This window comes from Tribolium madens, unplaced genomic scaffold (assembly GCF_015345945.1).
Source record: "Tribolium madens isolate multiple individuals breed KSU strain unplaced genomic scaffold, Tmad_KSU_1.1 Scaffold_20;HRSCAF=117;Tcas5.2_LG4, whole genome shotgun sequence".
Classification (NCBI taxonomy): domain Eukaryota; kingdom Metazoa; phylum Arthropoda; class Insecta; order Coleoptera; family Tenebrionidae; genus Tribolium; species Tribolium madens.
Genome location: NW_025400985.1, coordinates 7,044,869 through 7,068,834, shown reverse-complemented (window position 1 = coordinate 7,068,834; position 23,966 = coordinate 7,044,869). Strand labels below are relative to the sequence as shown.

The 23,966-nt window shown below is 37.0% G+C and overlaps 7 protein-coding genes across 10 annotated transcripts in view; 3 read left to right on the top strand and 4 right to left on the bottom strand.

The window, feature by feature from the left end:
* LOC123005056 (UHRF1-binding protein 1) overlaps positions 1–4,994 on the top strand; it is a 13,193-nt gene extending 8,199 nt beyond the window's left edge. For both annotated transcript variants that reach the window (XM_044398657.1, XM_044398658.1), the window contains 7 exons: positions 1,189–1,370; positions 1,422–1,718; positions 1,776–2,129; positions 2,184–2,846; positions 2,892–3,026; positions 3,214–3,225; positions 3,762–4,994. In XM_044398657.1, the coding sequence (XP_044254592.1) occupies positions 1,189–1,370; positions 1,422–1,718; positions 1,776–2,129; positions 2,184–2,846; positions 2,892–3,026; positions 3,214–3,225; positions 3,762–4,481 (2,363 nt within the window). In that variant the 3' untranslated portion in view covers positions 4,482–4,994. The remainder of the gene's footprint in view (positions 1–1,188; positions 1,371–1,421; positions 1,719–1,775; positions 2,130–2,183; positions 2,847–2,891; positions 3,027–3,213; positions 3,226–3,761) is intronic.
* On the bottom strand, positions 4,857–5,504 carry LOC123005064 (protein dpy-30 homolog). Its single transcript, XM_044398669.1, has 2 exons — positions 5,345–5,504; positions 4,857–5,294 (listed from the first exon to the last, which is right to left on the bottom strand). Exon 2 carries the CDS (start codon positions 5,290–5,292, stop codon positions 5,053–5,055), a length of 240 nt encoding a protein of 79 aa, XP_044254604.1. The 5' UTR covers positions 5,293–5,294; positions 5,345–5,504; the 3' UTR covers positions 4,857–5,052.
* Positions 5,442–7,924, bottom strand: LOC123005061 (uridine 5'-monophosphate synthase). The gene is made up of 4 exons (XM_044398663.1): positions 7,809–7,924; positions 7,033–7,478; positions 6,492–6,981; positions 5,442–6,436 (listed from the first exon to the last, which is right to left on the bottom strand). The coding sequence occupies exons 2-4, from the start codon at positions 7,180–7,182 to the stop codon at positions 5,655–5,657; spliced, it is 1,422 nt and encodes a 473-aa protein (XP_044254598.1). The 5' UTR covers positions 7,183–7,478; positions 7,809–7,924; the 3' UTR covers positions 5,442–5,654.
* On the top strand, positions 7,374–8,644 carry LOC123005063 (ganglioside GM2 activator-like). 2 transcript variants are annotated; one of them, XM_044398668.1, is made up of 3 exons: positions 7,374–7,986; positions 8,047–8,202; positions 8,252–8,644. In XM_044398668.1, the coding sequence occupies exons 2-3, from the start codon at positions 8,053–8,055 to the stop codon at positions 8,603–8,605; spliced, it is 504 nt and encodes a 167-aa protein (XP_044254603.1). In that variant the 5' UTR covers positions 7,374–7,986; positions 8,047–8,052; the 3' UTR covers positions 8,606–8,644. The 2 variants fall into 2 exon arrangements, with proteins under 2 accessions (XP_044254603.1, XP_044254602.1); XM_044398667.1 differs by having other exon boundaries at positions 7,376–7,994.
* LOC123005057 (RNA cytidine acetyltransferase) lies at positions 8,531–12,136 on the bottom strand. The gene is made up of 8 exons (XM_044398659.1): positions 11,917–12,136; positions 10,877–11,866; positions 10,553–10,825; positions 10,274–10,504; positions 9,430–10,219; positions 9,207–9,379; positions 8,779–9,152; positions 8,531–8,725 (listed from the first exon to the last, which is right to left on the bottom strand). Exons 1-8 carry the CDS (start codon positions 12,022–12,024, stop codon positions 8,632–8,634), a joined length of 3,033 nt encoding a protein of 1,010 aa, XP_044254594.1. The 5' UTR covers positions 12,025–12,136; the 3' UTR covers positions 8,531–8,631.
* LOC123005062 (ras-related protein Rab-33B-like) lies at positions 12,127–13,231 on the top strand. Of its 2 annotated transcripts, none has more exons than XM_044398664.1 (4): positions 12,127–12,287; positions 12,360–12,602; positions 12,655–12,915; positions 12,968–13,231. In XM_044398664.1, exons 2-4 carry the CDS (start codon positions 12,381–12,383, stop codon positions 13,133–13,135), a joined length of 651 nt encoding a protein of 216 aa, XP_044254599.1. In that variant the 5' UTR covers positions 12,127–12,287; positions 12,360–12,380; the 3' UTR covers positions 13,136–13,231. The 2 variants fall into 2 exon arrangements, with proteins under 2 accessions (XP_044254599.1, XP_044254600.1); XM_044398665.1 differs by having other exon boundaries at positions 12,128–12,287; positions 12,351–12,602.
* LOC123005055 (E3 ubiquitin-protein ligase UBR2) lies at positions 13,159–19,277 on the bottom strand. The gene is made up of 3 exons (XM_044398656.1): positions 18,915–19,277; positions 18,782–18,859; positions 13,159–18,732 (listed from the first exon to the last, which is right to left on the bottom strand). The coding sequence occupies exon 3, from the start codon at positions 18,717–18,719 to the stop codon at positions 13,437–13,439; it is 5,283 nt and encodes a 1,760-aa protein (XP_044254591.1). The 5' UTR covers positions 18,720–18,732; positions 18,782–18,859; positions 18,915–19,277; the 3' UTR covers positions 13,159–13,436.
* Positions 19,278–23,966: the final 4,689 nt, after the last annotated feature.

Sequence of the window (23,966 nt, the reverse complement as noted above, 5' to 3'; positions counted from 1 at the left end):
TGTTACGAATATGCACTACAAAATATAGGAAGGCGGCGGCATGGGATGTCAGTCACAGTGAGTCATAATTAGTGGAATGGTGAGATCGACGTGAGAAGCGTGTCGTTGAAGATTTGCACTAGATTAAAAAGAATTGTATAACAATATTATTTTCGCAAAAAATGAGCCCCAGAATGTGTTACTCGTTTTTGGCTCTTAGTTTCGGAGATTCCCTATTCGGACATCCAAAATGCAGCACCCTGTACAGGGGTGATTCAAAAGTGTCGGACCAACAAAAAAACTTTCATATAAGCATTAAAATGAATGCAGATTTTTTTCAAGCTTTCTGAGAAAAAACAATTTCCATATTATCACCTTAGCTCTTTTATGTTGTCGGATTTAATTTATTGTTGAATTGCTAGTTTGTTAAATGTTTTGTACACCATAAGATACAAATTGGTGATTTTTTCAACTGACACCTGTTTAATTTTGCAAGATCTGCCGTGTCCGCTAACTTAATTCAAAATGTAAACTTTGAAGAGATATACAGGGTGTTCAAAAAATCGCCCACTTCCGTGACACTGTGTCATCGGGCGGTGCCCTAGACAACAAGAAAAATCTATCTCTAAAAATTCCGAAGTTATGAGAGTTTAAATTTTGCACTTTGCACTATGGCTCTATTTATTTCTGTTGGAAAAATAATTTTCCAAGTTTTTTGCTACAGGTTATTAGAAGAGGAAACAAAGAAGCTGTATCCTAAATTGTAATTCTGTTTAGTATTATTTGTGGCTTTTATTGACAAAATTTTTGTACCTTTAGTAGTTATAAAAAAAAAAAAAACATATACAAGATCATCAGTATCATTAAATGGACTTAAAAAAATGTCAAATGTCAAAAAATAAATATCAAAATTTTTTTGACAGATAGAATTTTTTAAACATTTTTTCAGTACTCTGGGGGACTACTTAATTACTCCCTTACAAGGAAGTGCGCGATTTTTTAAACATCCTGTATCTCGTGAAAATAGATTCAAACAATTTTTTGTCATGGGAATTTTTAACTCAGGTGGATGTCTTTTATCACCGCCCAGGAGATGGTCCAAAACTTTTGAATCATTCTGTATAATAAATATGGAGCACTCCAAGAGCTTTTTATTTTTAAAGATTTGTCCAATTTGTTGAAAGTGATTATTTTCTCGCAATGTTTTAGTGCCTCCCCCCAAATTTTACGTACACTTAAACCCCGTCCAGATCGTCTTCGACGTCGACTCCTGCCTCTGGCTCAACTCTTTCGGTCTAAACCTCTACCAATCTCTAATGTCGTCCAAACAGCCAAGTGCCGCTTCTAACTACACTTATGTCGATGTGAAAATTGAAGCGATTCTCCCACGGGTAAACCCCCTAACTCTTCTGAAATTGAACCCAAACTCGGAATCATTGTAGATCAACTTCGAGAGTACCATCGACTACCCCAATCAACGAGACCGCCCTAAAACGCTTAGTTTTCAAGTCACACGAGTCAACATTACGAACGTGAGGAGTCTTGAACAGTCATCCAGGGCCGACTTGGCCAAATGCGTCGATTCGTTTCATATGGGGTCTCTGTTTTTCGGCTCGGATTTTCCATCACAACCCGCGGATTTCTATGTCGTAACTCAAAAATTTTTAGACCATATTTCCGCAAACGATAATATACGAAGTGTGCCGAACGAGCTCGACGTGTCATCGCTTGAAGCTTTAGTAAGTCGTAGTTGACCAATGAAATGATATAAATAATGTTGCTATATTTTTTGACAGGTCGAACAATTGAGTCGTGAATTGCTATGGACTGAGGCGAAAGACGTGTGGTGTGTGAACCTTGACCCCGTGTGGGGCGACTTTCTGGGCGCTCGGGCTGTGGGTGCAGCCAAACCTGTCCCCTTTCTGGACGCTGTACCTGTTACAGTCTGGCTACACACACATATGGACCCAAATTCAACCATCAAAGTTGAGAAAAATATGGCGAATGCGGACATACATGCCCTGGCCCAGATCTCAAATCTAGTGAGCGTGCAACTCAATCATTATCAATATTTATTTTTGCTAAGACTCGCCGAAGATGCATCCGAAATGGTTACCTTCCTGTCAATTGATTCTAATCGGATTTTGAAGGTATTTCATTTTTTTTTTTGAGTTAGTAACACTTCGTGATTTTTATTTTGCTAGGTTGAGAGTAGTGGGAGTGTTGCTGTGGGAGCGCTCATACCCCAGTTAGAAGTGACGTTTGTTATGCCGTCTCAGTGCCCAGGTAAAGAGTCTTCAGGAGGCGATGTGGAGTCTTTCGTACCCGATTCTTCGAGTATTGCTGATGACGTAAATGTGGGGTCAACGGCGACAGTATGGCAGACTAGTACACTCTCCATCCACCAAGATGGCGCTATTAGAAAAAACATGGCAAATGGTTCGGGTCAGATCGAGTTAAATCGAAGTTACTCGATGGAATTTCCTCAGAGTAGTCCCGAAATAAAAAAAGCGAATCAGTTTGCCAACATTAACATACAAAATAATGTCAATGCGGGTTTGTCTACAGTGAAGAAAGGTTTTGCCAACTTTATGTCATCACTAGATAGCGCACTCAAACCAAGTCCTGATGATGTTAGTGATACGGCGTCAATCCGTAGTGACGCTTCTAGTGACAGTGAAAATTATGTTATGATAAGTATGGAAACATCAGATGCGGCCATTTCCGACTTGATGTTTAATGTGAAAGAATTTTCGTTAGAAAATTCGGGTCCAGTGGAAATAGCCAGTGAAGTGATGGAAGACGAGAGCACCATTACTACCACTAGTGATCACTCAATGACTAGTAGTTGTAGGAGAAAAGATTTGGTAAGCTTGAAGGAAAGTTGTAAAAAAAATATACCCTGTGTTTAGATTTCAGTTGCCACATTTAAATTAAATAAAGTTGAGTTTTTGCAACAATCCATGGGTTATTCGTCTTCCATTAAAGTGCAAGTTGGCAATATCACTTGCGAGGATTGTAGTTCGATTCCTTGGGACGAGTTTCAGGTAATTGTTAAATCATGATCGATTTTTGATTTTTTTGAATGTTTTACTATAAAATATGACATCAAATATTTTTTGAAAAAAAACACGAATAATTGGATTTAATTCAAGTCACACACTTGTACAGGACATCACATAAAATTTCTTAAATTTTCTTTTTGCATGCATCTGAATGTTGTGTGTGGCACAGGCTAAAATGAAGGTATTGGAACAATTTCAAATCATACGCATCTTGTTAATGCACGAAGGTAGAATTTTAGACACTAGTGTAGAGAGTTGACCTAAATAATAGCCCATTATAATTAGAGAAAATTAGTGGTTTTCCTGTGTTGTTGGCAAGGACGTCCGCTCGAAAAAAGATAAAAACAAATGGATTTTGTTGAGTTAGACAAGAAAAAAAAACAAGTAAAAAATTTTGTTTAAGAGTAAACACAGCGAATTGAAATTGTGTTTAGAAGTTGTTAGTCAAAATTTACTAAAATAAAGAATAGATCTATAAATTAATTATTTAATAGTTTAATTTTGCGATTTATTTATTTTTTTAATTTTGTAAAGAGAGAGCGGACGTCTGTTGTCATATTAAACGGTAAGAACACACGAACTATTTTCAAAAGATCAGCAATAATTGGCTTGTACAGCTTCCTCTGTTTATCTATAGCATCTACTCAAATTGCGTAGCTTTTCGTAATTTCGTTTAATTTTCAATCAAAAATTTGAATATTTTTCTCCCAAACTTAGAGCAAATTCAACTCGCGGGCCCGCGCCTGGACTGACAACTCCACAAACAACACAACATCTCCAAAAGTCAAACTTCGTCTTGACCACACTCTAACTCTCCCCAGCTCCAAATCGATGATGCAACTGGATTTCCGAGATCGGGACAACTTGAAAAAACTCTTTCGAGATTTACTAATTATTAAAGTCTCCGATTTGTATTTGGATTTGAATACGAGTACTGTGACGGGATTGGCGGACTTGGCCGAGGACGAAATAGTTCCAATCCCGATCCCTATGCAAATCTCACTGGATAATGTACAACTACACCTCAACGAAGATCGTCCCCCGGTCAACATAACGTCCCCAGGCCCCATTCCTATTGATGTAAATGTAACTCAGTTGTATATAATGAGGTCTACGGATGGCGTTTTCAATATTTTGCCCCACAAACCGAACGAATTGTCTTCGAGTTCGTCCCTGGCTTCAGACCAGGACCAGAAATTGAGTCGCTTGACCTCTGATAACGAGGAATTGAGGCGTCGTTTGGCGGCATTCGAGCGTGTGTCGGAAGAGAATCGCTCGTTGAGGAAATCCGAGGAGGAAACGTCAGTTTTAAGGTCGTGCCTAGTCTCGGCACAAGACGAAGTAGCGCGACTTTTAGACGAGAAAAATAAATTATTGGAGGAGGTAAAACAGTTGAAAATTCAGATGACGAATAGGCAATTGAGCGGCAAAAGATAGCAATGCTGTTTTGACTGCACAAACTGCTGCTCTAATGTTAAAAAGACTTAGGGGTAGTTTAGTCAGTCGTTATTAGTTAAGTGTGAGTAGTTTAGCGCTTTATTGAAGGCTTGATGTTTATTCAAACTTGTTTTTGGCACAAAGAAGGGTAAACTTGCAATAATTACGTTGATATTTACTTTATTTTGTGCTGTGACGTAATTTTAAGTGTAAATATATTTCTGGTCATGTAAATAAAATCGCTTGGATTGATATAAATGCCAAAGAACGTTTGAATAATTGTTCTTCACTCATATATTTCTTCCATCCACTTTAATTAGAATTGTAACACTTTTTAGAGACTGGGTTTCATTATTGTTATATAAAGACGCTATATTTAGTGACAAATTTTATTATAGATTGTTTTTAGTACCATTTTTTTTATTATTTAAAAGTACTTAGAATTTTATCTATGTTATAAATAATGATATTGATACAAACTGCAAAATGTTTCAATAAATTGTTTTCGCATCACTTTGTGTTTGAATCACCACCAAAATGTGGCCCCCATTTAATTACATTAAAATAACACTTAACTTTTGTTTTCCGGTTCAGGAGGTGGAGAATTTTCAGGGCCTTGCTCGTAGGTCGCTTTATGTTTAAGGAGATACGCCGCGAGAGCTGAGATCGGTTCGGGGGGCCGTTCTTTGGCCAAATGAGACAAGGCTTGCATCAGAATTGGGACTACAGTTTGATCCAAATATTGGCGAGTCGGTAAAGACCCCAAATCGACTCGAGTTTTCTTCGGTTGGGAGTCCGGACCGCCTTCCATTACTACAAAACGGTCAAAAAGGGTTCCTCTGACATAACCTATAAATACTCACCGACTTAAAACCGGAAAAATCAGCTAAGAATCGTAAAGCGGGACGTTTGTATAACTGTTTCGAGTTGGTTGCAATAAAACTGCAAGGATATTGACACTTTATGTGCTCAATTAAAAATTTCAATTTATTTACATTTGAAATGAAAGAAATAAAAATTTATTCGCGAGTGTTCGGTGCAAGTCGTATGGCGCGATTTTCAAATTGTTGTCACACCTACTTTGATTGATTATATAACCAACAATACACTAGGACAGGGATTTTAATTTAACACAATTTTAAAACAATTTAGTAGCCTTATTTATATACAAAATCACAAACTGATTCTTTTCTCGTAGGCGGTCCACAATACCTCTTTGTATCTCTTGGCTTCATCCCCGGGATTCGAGGCTTGCGTCACCCCACGGCCCACCACGGCCACATCAGCCCCTCTCTGCAACACCACAACCTCTGGTGTATTATATTGCTGGCTCAAATTGTCCTTAAGTGACTCCAAATGCACCCCTGGGGTCAGCTGAACGAATCCCGGTTCGTCCTCAAACACCACACTCTGACAAACAACCCCAGTCACTAAATCTCCATACTGTCTCGCGAGTTTTATTGAATTATCAACATAATTCTGGTCAATGAGACTTCCAGCGGCGCTTGTTTGGGCCAAAAGGAAAACTCCTCGGTCTGTCAAACCCGGGGCTTGTTTCAACCCATCTAACACACCCTTACCCATCAAAGAATGAGTTGTTACTAAGCTAGCCCATGAGGAGATCTGGTACAAGCCTCTACTGTACTGGAATTGCACGGTTTGTCCAATATCGGCGAATTTTCGGTCCTCAAAAAGGAGAAAGTTGTGCCGGTCGGCGATCTCTTTGAGAGGTTTGAGTACGTTGGGATGGAAGTCGTCGAGGATGTCAATGTGGGTTTTGAGGAGGCAAATGTGAGGGCCCACTTGTTCGGCTAAATTCAATAAGTCGGTACAGGAAGTCAAATCAGCGGCCACACATAACGTGGATTTTTTAGAGGCCATTATTTTGAACAACTGTTGCGAAATCGTGTTTTTTGTGAATTTGGCTCGCTCTAAGAAGGGTAATTTAAGTCTATCTATAAGTAAAAAAAAAAAATAAAAACATAGTTATTTTTTATTATTTACACTCACTGTTTGTTTTTATAACACTAGGGTCAACCTGAGTACTACTTAAATATGTCTTAACTTTCTCAACAATACTTTCATTGACACAATTTGCTTCTTTCAGAAAGGCCATCAGTTGTGTGAGGGTGAGCAATGCATGCATTTTAATACCATTTTTTTTCAACAGTTTTTCACCTCCTTGCTCCCTGTTCAGTAACACAATGGCATCCAAACAATTTATTCCCGTATTTTTTAAATCTCGAACTGTTTCTAAAATACTGCTCCCGGATGTAACAACATCCTCGACAATTAAACAATTATCGCCTTCGTTAAATTGACCTTCAATTAGTTTTTTCGTCCCGTAATCTTTCGCCTCTTTTCGCCTCATTACCATTGGAATATCACTTTTTACCGAAACTATAGTTGCAATAGGCAAAGCGGTGTAAGGGACCCCACAAATAATATCGAATTTGGGTAACTTTTTCTTATAGTCGAGAATCAAATCGGCCAGGTCGTTCTAAATAAAAATTAAGTCAATAAAAAATATTACAATTATTAGGGTACTTACCAGCAATTTAGGGTAACTCACGATTACCCGCAAATCGACATAAACAGGTGTTTGGAGACCAACTTTAGTTTTAAAATCACCGAACTTTATCGCATTTATTTTGAATAATTCAACAGAAAAGGCTTTTAATTTCTCGTCGAACGAACTCATCTTACCAACCACGTGTTGCTCGGCTTTACAGTTTCTGTTTATCTCTGTCTGTGGCGATAACAAATGAATGCGAAACTAGCCAACGCACTAAGACAGAACTATGCAAACATCATTTGAAGGTCGAATAGTTTGTGACCAATAGGATACCGAATTTCCGACGCCATTATAAACAATTGAATATACAGATTGAATACAACGGTAGTCACGTGATGATTCCCTCTGCTATCTTCTGGAACTGCTTCTTCAAGTTGCTTTTTTCAGTTTTTTCAAAGCATAATTATTTTACAGTGTTAGTGCTGTGAATTACATTGTGATAATTAGAGCTCGCAAAATATGCACTAAAAAAATAAAAAAATATGCATGCAAATATGTACAGAAAACTGTTAAAATATGCACTAAAAAACTTGGTGTTATGTTTTCTAACATGCAGTTATGAAATAACAAAATAATAAAGTCATACATTATTATTATTAGCGTTAAATCAAAAGCGTTAAATTCTAAATTATCTTTACCGCTAAAATTTTCTGTTTTTGATAACTTTCAGTTGTTTTAGTATTGTGCTCTTTGAATTTAATAAAAAAATATACTCAATCTAAAAAAATTGTTTCTCTTTTAATATTGGCTACCTCTGGTGGATATGTTGGCGACTTCAGTAATTGAAAATTTGGCAACACTGGTTTACTTCTTCCAGTTGATTTTTACAAACCAATAATTGCGCAGTGATGTGATAACTGATAATGGAACATTTGAACTTGATCTTTGTGTTATTGTGGCTACAACCATTTTTAATAACTACAGAAATTAGTAATTATGTACATAATTATGTATTTATCTACAGTTGTAAAATCTTAATACGTTTTTTAGAATTCGATGTTGATAAAAGACTTAAAAATTTCCAAATGTTCAAATAATGATTACCCCGTGACCGTAAATAATGTCACACTTGTAATGGGCTCAAAACCCAAAATTAAAGTCACTGGGAGTCTGAGTTCCAAAGTTGATCTAGTAGGTCCTGTTAAAGTAGGTACTTCCCCCAATTGTGTATTCGACGTTGATCCAATATTTTTAGGCTTCTTTATGGATAGAACGTGACATTTGGGGGGTTTGGATACCAGTCCCTTGTGAGAACAATTTAGGATCTTGTACTTATGAAAATTTGTGTGATTACGGATTTCCGATTGGTAAAACTTGCTCGGAAATCTTTATTAAAAACAATGTGCCATGTAGATGTCCCATTTCGAAGGGGAATTACACGATTTTGCCATCACTTGATGTTTCAGTGTTGCCAACATCGATTTTATCAGGGACTTACAAAGGTATTGTGAAAGTAACACAAAAAGGATTGTTATTATCGTGTTACAATGTTTATTTTGTCTTATATGATGAATTAGATAATGAAGTGTATTCAGTTACACAAGTATAAAGACTTTTTTTATTATTTTAATAAAATCAATTACTTTTTCGTTTCTTGTTTTTGTTCTTCTTTTTCTTAATTGGGTCTTCTTTTATCTCTTCATTACTTTCATGTAAACGTTTCTCACCACTACAAAATTAGTCACTAAGAGACGTTAACGTAACATAAAAAAAATTCCCAACCTTTTAATTGTGATAATATTCTTCTTTCCTTTTCCCGTCAATATTTTTCCCCACTCTTCCTCAGACCCCTTAATAGCGAATTGAGTCAATGATTCATTTTTTAATTTCTCCAATTCCTTTTTTTGCTTCTTTTGTAACTCTTGAGCAGCTTCATCTAGCTCTTGTTGCATTGACTTCGCAACTGGAGTCAATTCGATGTCTTTCCTGGGGGCTAGGGACTTTTCAATGTCTTGTTCTAGGACTGAATTTAAGTACTGGACGATTCGTCTTATCATACGGTTAAAAAGACCCAAAAGTTGGGATGAAGGCAAATCTAGCTCGGCTGCCAGAGTATCAACCGTTTTGCATTGGAGGCCAATTCCTAACAAAATTGCCTAAAATTCATGTTTCTCATTAAAGAAAGAAAAAAAAAACAGCAAAGTTAGTACTGATTGCACTGCTGACATTTGAACATCCCCCATCTGGTTCAGGAAATATAATTTTGCTAAAGTTGGCAATAAGTCGATGATTAAATGATAATCAACTAAGTTATTACTGTACATTTCTAATCGTTTTATGTCATAACTGGTCAAATGTATTTCTAATTCGGCTCTAGATAAACCTAAAATTAATTAAATTTCTCCATCTCGTTCCATAACGTTGGTGACTTACTTTTGGGTGCCACTTTGCGTGTTTTATTGGTCAGAACACTCAAAGCAAGACTTGGAGAAAATTTACTAAACTGGTACCCTAAAAGATTAACAAAACGTCTCCTGAAATCGCTCCAATACGCCATTAACCAATCATTGCCCCCTTCTTCATCATTCAGGACATTCAACATTATACAGGAATGCTCCCCTGTCAAATCGTTCGTCGTTTGCCTCAAATATACCGGAACATACCCAGCTCTCTTCCAAAATTTCAACAATTGTTCAGTTAAACCGTACGAAACCCCTAAATAATCTAATTTTTCCGGTTTGCGATCACTTAGTTTCGTTAACAGAGGCGGGAGACTCTTCCTAGGCTCGACTGTTTCCTCCAGAAGGCCGACTTCCTCCTCCCTCACATTATTTATCTCCTCTACTACATCCTCAAACTCGTCGGTACTCGGGATTTTAAATTCGTAGTACTGTTTGAGTAAATTGAGGGCTTTCGCCCCGTAACCCATCCCTTGGTAGTCCGGATGTGTTGCAATACGGACAACACGGGCCCCGGATAGTCGTGGAAAGTCCGGATCTTGGTATTGCTGACCCACCGTCCAAGGGATTAAATCTCCTGACGCTCTTTTCCCTCGGGAAAAACCCTCAACAACGGAGGATTTTGAAATTTCACCTTCAAGGCATACTTGGATTATGACTAGGACTTCCGGGAGGGATTTTCGGTTGGGATCAACGGGGCCTAAGAGACAAAACAAATGATGGGCAGGGGCGTCCGACATCATTTGAAGATCGTTCGGAGTGTTCTAAAATAATCATTTTTAGTGTTAATGAGAGTAATAAACTGGTGGTGTTTGTACTTTATAATGCGAAGCGACGTAAAGTGCGACAAGTCGTTGCAAAAATTCCTCTGATGCTTTATGGTAACAAAAGAGTGTGTCACGATTTATGTAATACAAATCGCAGGAGTCAGGCGGGGGACACCCCGATAAAATTGGGGCTACTGAAGTGGCGTCGAGACATAAAAGTTTAGTGAGCCACGTTTCAACGTCATCTCCGGGTTTGTACCGAATTGATTCGTCCAAAGCGACCTAAATATTTTTTTAAACGAAATTGTTACTGGAATTAGAAAAAAATACCTCGTGAAGGGTACGACCGGTGGCGGCCCCCGAATCTTTCTTATTTGCCGCATTTGTATTGGCACCCACTGGAACCGCTTGAATTCTTAATTGTTGCAATAATTTTAAAGATAATGAGCGACCGGTGCCCTCATAACCGTTGATAGTTGAGGCCAAAAATACTAAATACGGCCCTAACATTGATTTGACATATGGGAGAGGAATTGCGGCTGCTTCGTCGATTACTAGGAGTTCGGCTTGGCTTAACCTTTGACTATCAGTCGGTTGGATGTACTAAAAAACAAAAAACTGTTTTTTTTTTTGGTTACATAGTAGAAGTCTTACCTGAATTGTCTGTCTGTGGTCTCTAAAAATATTCACACGAACTATAGCTTTATTAAATTCAGGATTCGTGCTCTGTACTAGACTGTAATCGATATGTTCTTGATATTCCAATGCATCAAAACCTTTAAAAACAAATTCGAAAAACGTGTTTAAATTCTCCGGGCTAGGACTCGTTACGAATATATTCGAGTATCCAAATGCCACCGCTGCGGCTACCGAGAGCCCTAGAGCGGCTGATTTTCCGCGCCCCCTCGCCGCGGTTAGAGACACCGTTGACCGAAGTGACTTCTCCGAAATCGCTTCAATAAATTTCAAAAGCGCCTTAGCTTGGTCGAGGGTCTTGCAACAGTTGATTAAATTACCGACGGGTTGAGTGTCTCTGAGTTGGTTTTTGAGGTCAGTTAATTCGCTTTCAGAAGGCAAGGCGTCTTGTGATGGCTCAACTGGGGTCACGTGGAGGTTGTGTGAGGAGATTGGGAGGACTGAGAGTTGGTCATCGACGACAAGGCAGCGTTTGCAGGAGGCTAGAGATAGGAGGAAACGTTCGTTGAAACGGCAAACGATGTCTTGGTGGGCTTCCGTCCGGAAGCGTTGGTGGACGTCCATGCTCATAGTGTATAATTGTTTTAAAGATGTCACTGAGCGTAATAAAATGACTACTAAGCCGCCCCCTTCAACCGTTTCAATAGTCCGAGCTAGAAGATTGGGGGTCAAGGCTTCAAAATCTTGGAGGACGCACATTCCATACGTGTTGCCCAAAATTTTGTGAGTTTCAGAGTAGTAACAGTAGCGGATTTTAGTAGAGGAGAGGAAAAGTTCAAAGGGGTCATCCTCATTGATGTTAAGTTTGCCGGTTTGTATTTTGTGTTGGAGTTGTTTCATGCGCTTTTTTCGATGACTACTAAACCCTAACTCCTTTTTATAACACCACAAAACAGATGGACGAGCCTTGACTTCAGCTTTCGCAAGCATGTGGTGAAGAATCACCACCTAAAAACGAAATAAGAACCGGAGAAAAATGCAATGTTATAATTATATACCTGATCCCGGCCTTTATCCCCAACTATAGCAAATAATGTCCGATGTCCCAGCTTGACACCATTCTCAATCAACACTCGAATCCTATTATCAATTTTTTTACGCACCATTTTTACAAAAACACAAACACGTTTTTATTTTTTGAGGTTAAATAATCCGTTCTGTGAATAATCCTTATAAGTGAGGTTATGTAATTTTTTTTATAGGGAATTTGGTTTTGTAACTGATGTTAACTCAACTCAGCTGATTGTCAAATGACGAACGTTATTTCTTTGAAGTCATTTTTTTACACAAAAACCAATTGATCAACATGATTTATTTTTTCTAATGATCTGGAAATGTATTCTTGATGTAACAAAGTGACTCATTTGAGGTAAATTAATTTTTTATTATTTTCGACTCAACTACGCAATTTTGCTTTTTTTTTATCAAATAGCGATTGCAGAATTATCTGAATGGAGTAAAAATGGAGAACAGGGCATCAGCGAATGCTAATGAAGTCCCCTCAATTGATAAAACAACAAATTACAAGAAAATATTTAAGATTATTGTCATTGGGGAATCAAATGTGGGGAAAACTTCCTTGACTTATAGATTTTGTGAAGGGGCTTTTTTGGAACAATCGGAGGCCACGATTGGGGTTGATTTTCGGAGCCGAAACTTAACAATAGATGGAGAAGACATAACTGTAAAAATTTTGCCTTAATACGATTTTTTAAAATTTATATTTTAATTTTTAGTTGCAATTATGGGACACTGCAGGTCAAGAGAGATTTAGATCATCAATGGTAAAACACTATTATAGAAATACGCACGCGATAGTTCTAGTTTATGATGTCACGAATGCCGCTAGTTTTGATTCATTGAAAAAATGGGTTGAGGAGTGTAATAGGAATTGTCTCCATGATATTCCAAGAATTCTTGTTGGGAATAAGTGTGATGGAGTGGCTGCCGTTACCACAAACGTGGCGCAGAGATTTGCAGATCAATACAATATGCCGGTAATAAAAATATTTTTTTCCGTTTTGAGGCTTAAAAAAGTATCATTTGTAGTTATTTGAAACCTCTGCAAGACTCGACTCTCATTGTGATAATATAGAAGCGATTTTTCTAACTCTGGCTCACAAGCTAAAAAGTCAGAAGCCTTTTCTACCTGTCACTAACAATATTGTAGTGGATAGTGTTGTAGAGCCATCTACAAAATCATGGAGGTGCTGTTAAATAATTTGGTAAGAAAAAAAAACTGTGGATAATATATTTATTTTGAATGAAAATTGTTCTTTTTAATTAATTTGTATTACATATATTATTATACAAGTTGTTTTTTTACTGTCCTATAATAAATATTAAATTTCCTACTAAAATTATACAACAGTGTTTTTTCGTGTTGGGTGGGCCTAAGAGAGCTCGTAAATTTCCATAAGTACTCTAATAAATTCCAACAAAAGAAATTAGTAAAATTAACAAAAAAGAGGCAACAATTATGTTCATCGTTAGTATTAAAAAAATCACAATTTGATAATTAAAGATGATGCCATTGTGTCGTGATCACGTGACTATTCGACTCGATCGCCCTCGCGATTTCCTCATGTATACTATGACTCAACCACAGTGTTTGCAATTTCCTATATCTTTCCTGACACAATCTAAGAGGATTCCCCCTTCTCAACCCCATATCCGTCTCGCCGTAATCATCCAAATATGGTGGCGAAACAAAGCTCCCTCTATGTGGCGTCGCTAGAAACAAAATCTCACATTCTCTCACTCTCAGAAAAATCCCAACCCCGGCCCCGCACATCTGTGCGTGGTAATTGCACGCCCCCACGTGCATATTATGCAGTTCCATCTGACAACAATAACTCTGCGAACACAGAATCTCCCCACAAACTAAACACATACTTGGTGTTCGGGCGTCTTCGTCACTATTTGGACACGTGAATGTCGAAACAGTATTAATCAAGTCGCTATAGTCGGTTGGTAAATCGATCAATTTTGGTACCGACAGAGGCTCGTGGACGACTTGTAAGGGAGTCCCCTGTAAGAATGAGATGACTTCCTCATGGTGACACCACTTAGATACCAATTTGAGGACTCTGTCCGAGTTGAAAAGAGTTTGGGGTGTTTGGGGGAGGTCCAAATATGTACACATGTTAGCGAAAGTGTCGCCACCTACTTCGAGTAATACTGACGGGGCAGGTACGTCGGTTAAGTAGTGATAGAAAAGGACACAGCAACGTAAAAACGGGATCGACGCTTCCTGGACTTGCTTCCACACAAGGTGGCTACTTATCCGGTCATTTGATTTGCCCATGATTTGCAACACTTTTAAAATATGATCCTCATCGCTAGTACCAGTATCCATACAGTCGGTCAACTTGTCGAAATCACAATCCATCAAAATCAGGATTCTAACGATGTGACAAATAAAAATAGTTCGAAGAGTGTACAATTCCAAGTTACCACCGGTCGGTATCGGTGTGAGGTTACGACTCGGTAAGGTAAGACTCGGTAACGCAAACGTTAAAGGTACCAAAAACCCAAACGAATCCCACTGAAGGATCGACGGTCCATCATTGCCATTCTCGTGCAAAATAGCCAATAAACTCAAGGCGTGATTATTAATTACGACACTGTTGGGCCATGTGGTACCCAAAACTCCCACGATGCGGACAAGACTCTCTATGCAATCCCTTTGTCGACTCGACAAATGCCCTAATAAGGGTTTATTCGAGTCTCGGAGTAAAACTTCAATTGCGTGAGTGGTATACGAAAGTGACTTCCACGCCATTGGTGCCAGCCTTTTATCAGAAGGGTGCGGATTTACATTTAAGCCTCTAGTATAAGTGACTTGAGCAAACAATTGAACCATATCTCTCAAATTTATATCGAGAACCGGGCAATTCTCAGGGAATAAATCTTTGAATTTCGATTGCAACTCCCCGAAATCTTCATCTCGGTCGAAGATACACGAGTAGAATACTTGGTAGGGTTGGAGCAAACAATTCGCTTCACAAATCGCAAGAGATTCAGACTCCAAATTCGTGCTGTTTGAGCCGTTTAGACATGCGGTGCAGTGCTCATTGGTGCAGTCGGTAGTATTACACTTGAACATGCCGTGACAGACTTTTACTTTTTTCTTCAGTATGACATCGATACAATCCAAATAATCTTCATAAGTAGTACCACTCTTCGGATAGCTCGGTTGTAAAACACTCAAAGGGGGAATAAGCGGCAAAACTGTATTACTTAAGCACTCACAAAGTGGACACAGAAACTCCTGTTTCTCAACATCGAAACTAGCCGGATGTCTCAACCTGTAAGGCCTTCGGTGTTCCCTTACCATTACATTATCAAAATATTTCCTCCAACATTCGCTATGCATCACGTGGCCGCAAGTACTAGTATGCGGCGCCGGCCCCATGTTCGAATTTAGATACAGAGGATCTTGCATATTAGTTAGCGCTTCGTTGTTTTTGTATTGGCATAAAACAGTCGACTGTTGAACAAAAGCGGCCAATACAAGCGTAGGACCGTCTTTTGTCACCCTCTCCTCTTCCTGACACAAAATACAAATGTAGGTCTTTTCAATCCCAAGACGTGTTGTTTGTTTGGGACCCAAAGCAATAGGTTGTTCTTCCCCACTCTCTGTTACTTCCATAGCTGACTCTTCAAACTTCGTACTGGTTTCACTCTCCTCAAACAACTCTTTATTCTCTTTCATGAAAGTATTCTGCATTGCGGTGATTTGTGCCATGACTTTGGCACGTCTTTCAGCAGCTAATTTCGCTCGGCGTTCCTTCTCACTGTCAATATCCACAGAAGTTGAAGCTTCGGCGTTACTCGGAGCCGAGCCTTCAGCTTGTTCCTTTTGATTTGCTACTTCTTTGTATTTTCTCAACACCCATTTGAGAAGATCCTTATGAGCATCAACTCTAGGACATTCTAACAAGTCAGTCAGTAAGTTAAAAATATTGAATTTAGCCGAATTGTGGATAAATTTGAAAAAGGGATAATTCTTTGATTCTTCTTCTTGTAAAGCGTAACCGATAAGGTGAAGCACTTTGTGCAATTGTAACTCTGAGAAACTCCGGGCACGAAGATTGTTACACCGTTCGAGGACTATCTGCATTATGTGTAGCATGACATCGCATTGGAGAAGATTTACAAGCATATGAAATGATTCGTTTAATTTTAATAATCTCGGAGGTGGACAACACTCTAAGTCTGTAGCGGCTTTACGTCTTTTCCTTTGCGCTTCCTCAGATTTCGACAATTCTTCTCTTGTGTAATGATAGAAGAAAACGTTGTACTCATCATAATATTGTTCTTTTAATTCGTAGACACCCTTTCCAGAGGTTTGAGTCGGTTTCTTAAACACTGCTAACTCTTCAATAACATCATCAAGCGCAGTCTCATGCGCAATATCATCGGTAATTATCTTATTTAACTCGGAATGAGGCATCGGTTTGATACACAAATGTTGTATAATCTCTTTTTTAATCCTATCTTCAGTACTAACATTAGTAATCCCCGGCATATACCTCTCTCCTATGATAACAATTAACAATTGCAAAAACTCCTCGACTAGACTTATAGTTTGCCTCATACTATCTTCTTCTGGTGCTTTAAGACTCGTAATTTCATAATTACTTAACGCCCAATTAATCAAATTAAATTTGTGCAAAACGTGAATCAGAAATTCGTTACTTTCTATCAGTGACGCGCACATTTGTAAAAGCGCAATATCTCGGTCTAGCATTTCGGTCCGACATTTGACATTGTGGTAGAAATACAATTGGTTGACTAAAGCGTAACCGTTGCGACGCCACATGCCTGCATGTACTTGAGCTATCATAACTTGACACCTCAAAACAGGCTCCATTATCTCAACGGGAGTTGGTTTGGGACACTGCATCTCATTGAAATGAATATCAAACTTCTCCAAGTAAAGGTGCAACCCCGCTAAGAACCTCGATAACGGTAGATGAATGGAGACCGGTCTTGAGGCTACATCATAAACGATACAGGAGGCGCTGTGGTCAACTAATTCGATCGCTTCCCAACGGTCGTGTGGATCGTAACAGGGATTTTCATCTAGTTTTTTCAACACGGCTCGGTAAGCTTTGATAAGAACCACCCGATCGGTACTACACCATTTTATCGCCAAGGAAATGCAATAGGCGAGTCTGATGTGGAGATGGAAAGCTGATTCCCACTCAGGTTCGTATTCCATATGTTGGCCAACTTGGCGAGTGACCGCATCCATGCCTTGCATCTTCGTGAAGAGGTTCATCAGGATGAAAAGTCCATGAAGAAAGTTTTTGCGAAGTTCGTCAGACCAGTTCTCCGGGATTGAGCTTAAGAGATACCGGAGGTCGTAAAGCATGAAATGAGCCCGTTTGAAGGCATGACTCGAGGGGCTTCTCTCGAATTCGAGCTTGCCGGCTTTGTTACACTTGGTCGAACATTCAGACATGAAAGTGTTCAAGAGTATGTACAAGACGTCATCACAGGCGATCAAATGGTGGGCTAGAGTCGGTACTGTGAACAGTTGAACCGACAGTGAGGAAATCGAGTAGGAGTGGTCATGGTCATCCTTGATGAAGTCCTTCATGACTGGTCCGTAGTTTTTGGTAAAGATTTTAGCCAACGCTTTTTTATTTTCGTACTCGAGGAGCATCCCCGAGATTAAGAGTCGTTGCCATTGTGACCTTGCACTTTTCCATAGCGTAGAGTCCTTTAAGAGTATTCCTTGAATAATACAAGTATCATTTGGAGGCGTTTCCAAAACAACTTCGGCAAAAATCGCTCGAAAGCCTTCGCCATGTCCTAGAAAATTCTGTAGCCAAGTCAGCAACTTCGTAGCAAAGATTTGGTGGGCTATGACATAAGCATGGCTCACTAGGACTTTGAGTGGTTTATTTCCATGTCGCGAAGTATATTTCTCGATTTCTTGTTTCAACTCGGTGCAGTATTGAAATGAAGAACATTTAACAACAGCACGTCCCTCACGGTCTATATTCGTGACAAACTCAATCGCAGTTCTTTGATTGCATTTCAAAACTCGGGTCAAGGTCGAAATCACTTGTTCAAAAGTATGGATTTCGTCGTTGTATAGGATGGTACAGTAGGCGTCACTATGAAAAAAGCTATCGGTGATGTCCCCAAATCGAACATCAGAGACAAAACCCGTCCTGAGAAGACAATAGGCATACCACAAAACTGCTTCAAAGACAACGCGAGTTCTCTTTTTTAGGTCATCAGGGAGGCTCCTTTGGGCGTCGTTCCTGGTACCTGCGATGTGTACATCGCAAAACGGGGCTTTTTTCCATGCCTCGACGTCCCCGCAGTCGCAACAGCCTCCGCCTTGAGATGTCCCCATTTTATACTTGTGGAAACGGTGCTCCGAATTTTTGAAACAATTGACGCAAAGGACACACGTGTTATCCATACCGCATTCGCGGCAACTATAAGTCGGTTCTCCTAACTTGAAAACTCTTCCACAGACAGAGGGGGGCTTATCCATCTCGTTCAATCGTGACAGAACCAAATTAGGGTCCCCTTTGCAGATAAACTCTTCCAAAACGTTGAATAGCAGTTTTTGAGAGAGATCCTCATCAAATCTCCAATTCAAGCATGATTCGTTCACCGGGGGGCTGTATATCTTCGGTACCCATATCTTCCAATGTTCTTTAAACTGATTGGTGTTGAGATTGTCTTTTTCAAACAGGTTGAGCCACTCTTGCACAATTTCAGTTCCAGAGACAGATGCTCCATCCGCGTACATTTCCTCGTCTATTTCCATGATGTCATGCCAGCTAAAAAAAAACGTCATAACCTCAGAAAAAAATCGATTTTGTGACTTACGTGCTGACCGTAATGAAAGGCGATTTTCGGAATTCGACCGGAATGAACGACTTTCACGTGAAAGTGAATCGTCGAAACCTTACAATTGAATTTAAAATAGATGATTATTATTAACACAAAGAAACGCAATTACCTGCAGATGGATCAAGGTTAAGCCCTTGAACGGTAGATTTTTCGACGGGATGATTTGGAATTTTAAAGCGATGCTAGTGCTGGATTTTTCGTGAATATTTTTGACTTTTAACAAGGAAATTGAAACAATTCTGACCCGGAAACTTCCGTATCTTCGGTGATCTGGGCAAATGCCAATTTGCAATGACAAATGAAATACAGATTTTTTTATTGGTTGGTTGAACTGGATTGTACAAATAAAATAAAAAGGTACACAATAATTACTAAATCAGAACAGATTTGTTTTTTTACACTATTTTGCACAGAAATTGACTAACACAATAACAAAGTCATAGTTGGATGGACAAAAAGTGTTGAAGGTAGCGATATCTACGAAAACGTCACAAATTTTTAAAACAAGAGAAACAGGTTTCTGTAAAGCTCGACACATTTAAGTTTGATTTCCTAATTTGTATCAAATTTCAAACAATAAAACACGTAAAATCTCCCTTAAAACATTTTAATGGTTTCAAATCTGTACAAGAATAAAAATTATAACGTCTTATTTAACTATTAAAAATTTTGTACCAACACAAATTAGTAGATGGCACTATTTAAGTCGCTGGAAGTGGCTAAAAACACACACCAAACTTTTAAAATTACTTATCTAAAGCTTAAGAAAACAATAAAAAATTAAAATAAATAATTTACGCACAAATGATGGTGTTTTTTGTAAATACGATAAATTACTTTGTTGTGCAATAAAACATTCACAAACACGTAGTAGAAAAGTATTATTGGTTGCATACTCTATGGCACTATTGATTTTTATTAAAAATTTGGAAATGCTTAGGTTGTGTAGAAATATTTATAAATAAATTAAAAATAATATTTTATTACCTAAGCACTATTTTAAAGGTTTTGGGCAAATTCTGAGGAAAAAGTTATACTTAATAAATAACAGATGTCTAGATGATAATAGCTATTTTCGTATTAAGAGCATAATAATTAAGCGTTTTACAGTTGACATCGTCGTATTGTTCAAAATGCCCGACCATGCATAAAATACGTTGAAGATATAAAGATATAAATATATAAATATGTAGACAATAATAGTTATTTATTCGACAGTTTGAGTGTAAATCGGACGCTTTATTTCACGAGAAGATTATCATCCACGAGGCGAAATAAATGAACCGATTTACACGAAGACGAGTTGAATACAACATTTTATTCTTTGAATTAGACTCAACAAGGTTTAAAATTGCTTTAAATCTGTTAAAAATAATCGTTTCGTATTGAGAAATGCCAAAACTTCCTTACACAGGAGAAAAGTAGTAAATTTTGACAGTGTCGAAGAACAAAAAGTACTTATTATAAGTGTTCTTTTGTGTATCTTATTTAATGAATAAACTTGTTCAACAATTGTGCGTTTAGTTTTCTTGATCAACGTAAAAAATAGTACCTACCTAAACGTTATAAGAATTTTACATGCGTTTACCTATTTGTCTATAAAAAATGTACTACTTTCCTCGTTATAGCTTTTACTTTATCATGTAAACAGCATTTGTAATAGGTTGAAGAAAAAAGTTTCGATAAAATTGACTAACATTTATTTTTGTGTCATTGGGGGATAAAATTTATTCTGCATGACGGCTTGTTTATATCCAAATATAGCTTGTTTTGGCCGATTATTTTAGGTTCATCTAGGCGTAGCGAAATTTCTTTTATATGAGAGAAAACGTGCGATGAATAGGTGGTCTTTTTTGTCAGTTTAATATTGAATTGGATTATATTTTCTGATTAATAATATTAGTACGTAATTTTAACATAACTAAAATAAAGAGCACAAGCTTATTACTCTGACATAAATCCGATAAATGCATTTTGATCGGAAATTCAATTTGGATTAAATCAGACATAGAATGACGTAATAATAACATTTAGAATAAAAAAATCCTAAATGGCTAAATCCAGAAATTGTGCTTTTATGAATTAATACCGAAACGAAGCCAATTGTTCAAAAGTTTGGGTCTTTTGAATGGCTGGTGTTGAACAAACACGACCGTAGGGTTGCTAAACTAGACTATTTTGCAGTGTCCCCGGAGCTCCGGAGTCGTGTTTGTATTGGTCTCACACCCACCAAGCGCAATAAATTAAACGAATTTCAAGTTCGTCAACCGAAAGTAGTGTGCAATATTCATGAATTTAGTTGACACGAGTTAGCCGTCCCCAAACGAACCCGTTTTTCAATTTTATTTTATTATTCGCTTGACCTCACTACTGATTCAGACTGTGATCTAATAATCTAACGCGACGTAAAAAGGTACGGAAAAATAACGCAAAGAGTGGCTTTGTAAGGCGTCGAGAGGGCGGAAATAACAAGAGCTGTATACCCTTGAATGCTTGGACCGCTTTTATTAATCAAATATAATTTGCTCAAAATTTATATAAATCAAGAAAAATAAAGAATTAACAAATAAAAATAACTTTTTTGTAGGATCTTCTTGGATCTTATTGTAACTTAAAGATGACCAAGTTGTCGAATTATTTGTCGTGTTAAAAATAAATGTTTAATGTTTTGGGAAAAAAACGAAATAAAAATAAATGTGTTACAAGAAAAAAATTATCAGATCAGATCTCAAGAAGAATAATGGTAGACTGTCTGCGGAGACAAAGAATACAAGTAGGGGTTAGCAAAAATTTTTAAAGACTTGACTCCGGGAAGTAAAAAAGTCAGGTTAGGTCAGATGAACTAAAGAGTTTAAGAGTATATATTGAAGAGTTTCTAGAGCCAAGGTACAAGTTTTTTTTTATTTTTTTATTTTTAAAATAAATGATTTGGTAAAATTTACAATACACAAATTAGTACGTTTCTTATTGCTTTTTTGTGTAAGCCTGGCAGTAATCGGTTAACAAATTAGTAAAATTTGTTAAAATCATTAGGTATATGAGCTCTTCATTTTTCGGGTGTTTTCGGCTCTATCGGCGACATGTGCTCCGCCACCATAAAGCAAATATGTACATACGAGTATATGAACTATGGCGTTTTAGAAAAAATGATATGTATACCTACTTAAAAAAATGTTACATTTGGTGAGTTTTGCAAAGGGTTAAGTGGTATTTATTTCTGTTACATGAAGTACATACAACAATTTAAATGAATATAAAGATTTGTTTTTAAATAAAAAATCAATTTATTTTTCTTATATTCAACTATTGAATATTAACTTTGTATTTTAGAATTCTTTGAGAAATTTTACTAGACGCATACTAATTGTAATCATAAAAATTATATTTTTTATAAAATTATTGTGATTACAATAAAATCATATTCATTTTTTTTTGCTATAAACCAAAACAGAAATCGTTTGATAATTTTAAAGAACATTTTGAGTCTAAACAATTTTTTTTTACCTTTTTGTTCAAATAATAATTAATTTATATATTTTGAATTAATAAATTATTATGTTTAATATGTATACAAGGTGATTCTTTTAGGACCTACATTAGAAACTTTTTAACTTCTAATGCAGATAGGAATTTAAAATTTTGTACACAACCCAAATCAACCAGTCTGAGTTCAACTAAATTATTTTCAAAATGGCTGAACTTCCGGAACTACGAGAAATTGGCTCCAACTTTGAAATTTTAAATGGTACCCACTTATTTTTATTGCATTTTTGAATTCTCTTCTTTAAACTAAGTAAAATGTACCTAGTTTTTAGTACTTAACTATCATAGTTTTTGACATATGTTAATTTTTTGGTCAAAATTTTCACTTGCAGGGGTTCATTCAAAACATCACAGCTCTTGAACCCTTTGCGATAAATGAATATTTTTTGTTGCATTCGAAAACCAAAGGTTCGAAAAGTTTTCTAAAATTTTCAAAATTGTTGACTGTCAAATTGCAAGGCTAGTATGATTTTTTGAAAATGACCATTTTCAAACAGCTTTAACTCAGTTTTTTCAAATGAAATGACTATTTTCTCAACGGCAATCAAAACTACATCAATTTGTAGAAGAACTTTTATCAACATGTCCTATACCCATCTCTTACAGTTTTTGAAATAATCACAAAAAACATGTTATTTTTATAGTTAATCACGTAGGCTTTGGAAAAATACAATAAGATATACTATAATTAATACAGATGTTCGATATGTTTACCATTTTCAAACAGTCCAAAACTCGATGGTGAACTGATTTGAGTGGCTTCCATTAGTTCATTTGGTTGAAGATTATTAAATGCCGCTTCAATCCTTGCCTCAATTCTTTGTAATTCCGGATGGGTGTGTGTAGACTAATAAATCTTTAATTCGTCTTGATCATTTTCCAAAGGCTACGTGATTTACTATAAAAATAAAAAACAAAACCACGTTTTTCGTGATTATTTCAGAAACTGTAAGAGATGAATATAGGACATGTTGATAAAAGTCCTTCTACAAATCGATCTACTTTCGATTGCCGTTGAGAAAATGGGGTCATTTTATTTGAAAAAACTGAGTTATAGCTGTTTGTTAAATATCATTTTCAAAAAATCATATAAGCTTTGCAATTTGGCAGTTGACAATTTTGAAAATTTTAGGAAACTCTTCGAACCTTTGGTTATCAAATGCAAGAAAAATTATTTACTTATTGCAAACGGTTCAAGAGCTGTGATTTTTTTAATAAACCTCTGCAAATGAAAATTTTGAGCAAAAAATTGACATATATCAAAAACTATGACAGATAAGTACTAACAACTAGGTACATTTTACTCAGTTTGGAGAGGAGAATTCAAAAATGCAATAAAAATAATTGGTTACCATTTAAAATTTCAAAGTTGGCGCCAATTTCTCATAGTTCCGGAAGTTCAGCCATTTTGAAAATAATTTAGTTGAACTCAGACTGGTTGAATTGGGTTGTGTACAAAATTTCAAATTTCTATCTGCCTTAGAAGTTAAAAAGTTTCTAATATAGGCCCTAAAAGAATCACCTTGTATGCATTATTCACATTCCTAGAGTAGAATGTTATTATAGTTACTATTTGTTTGAATTAAATTTTTTATTTAAACGTTATTTTGATTTTTTA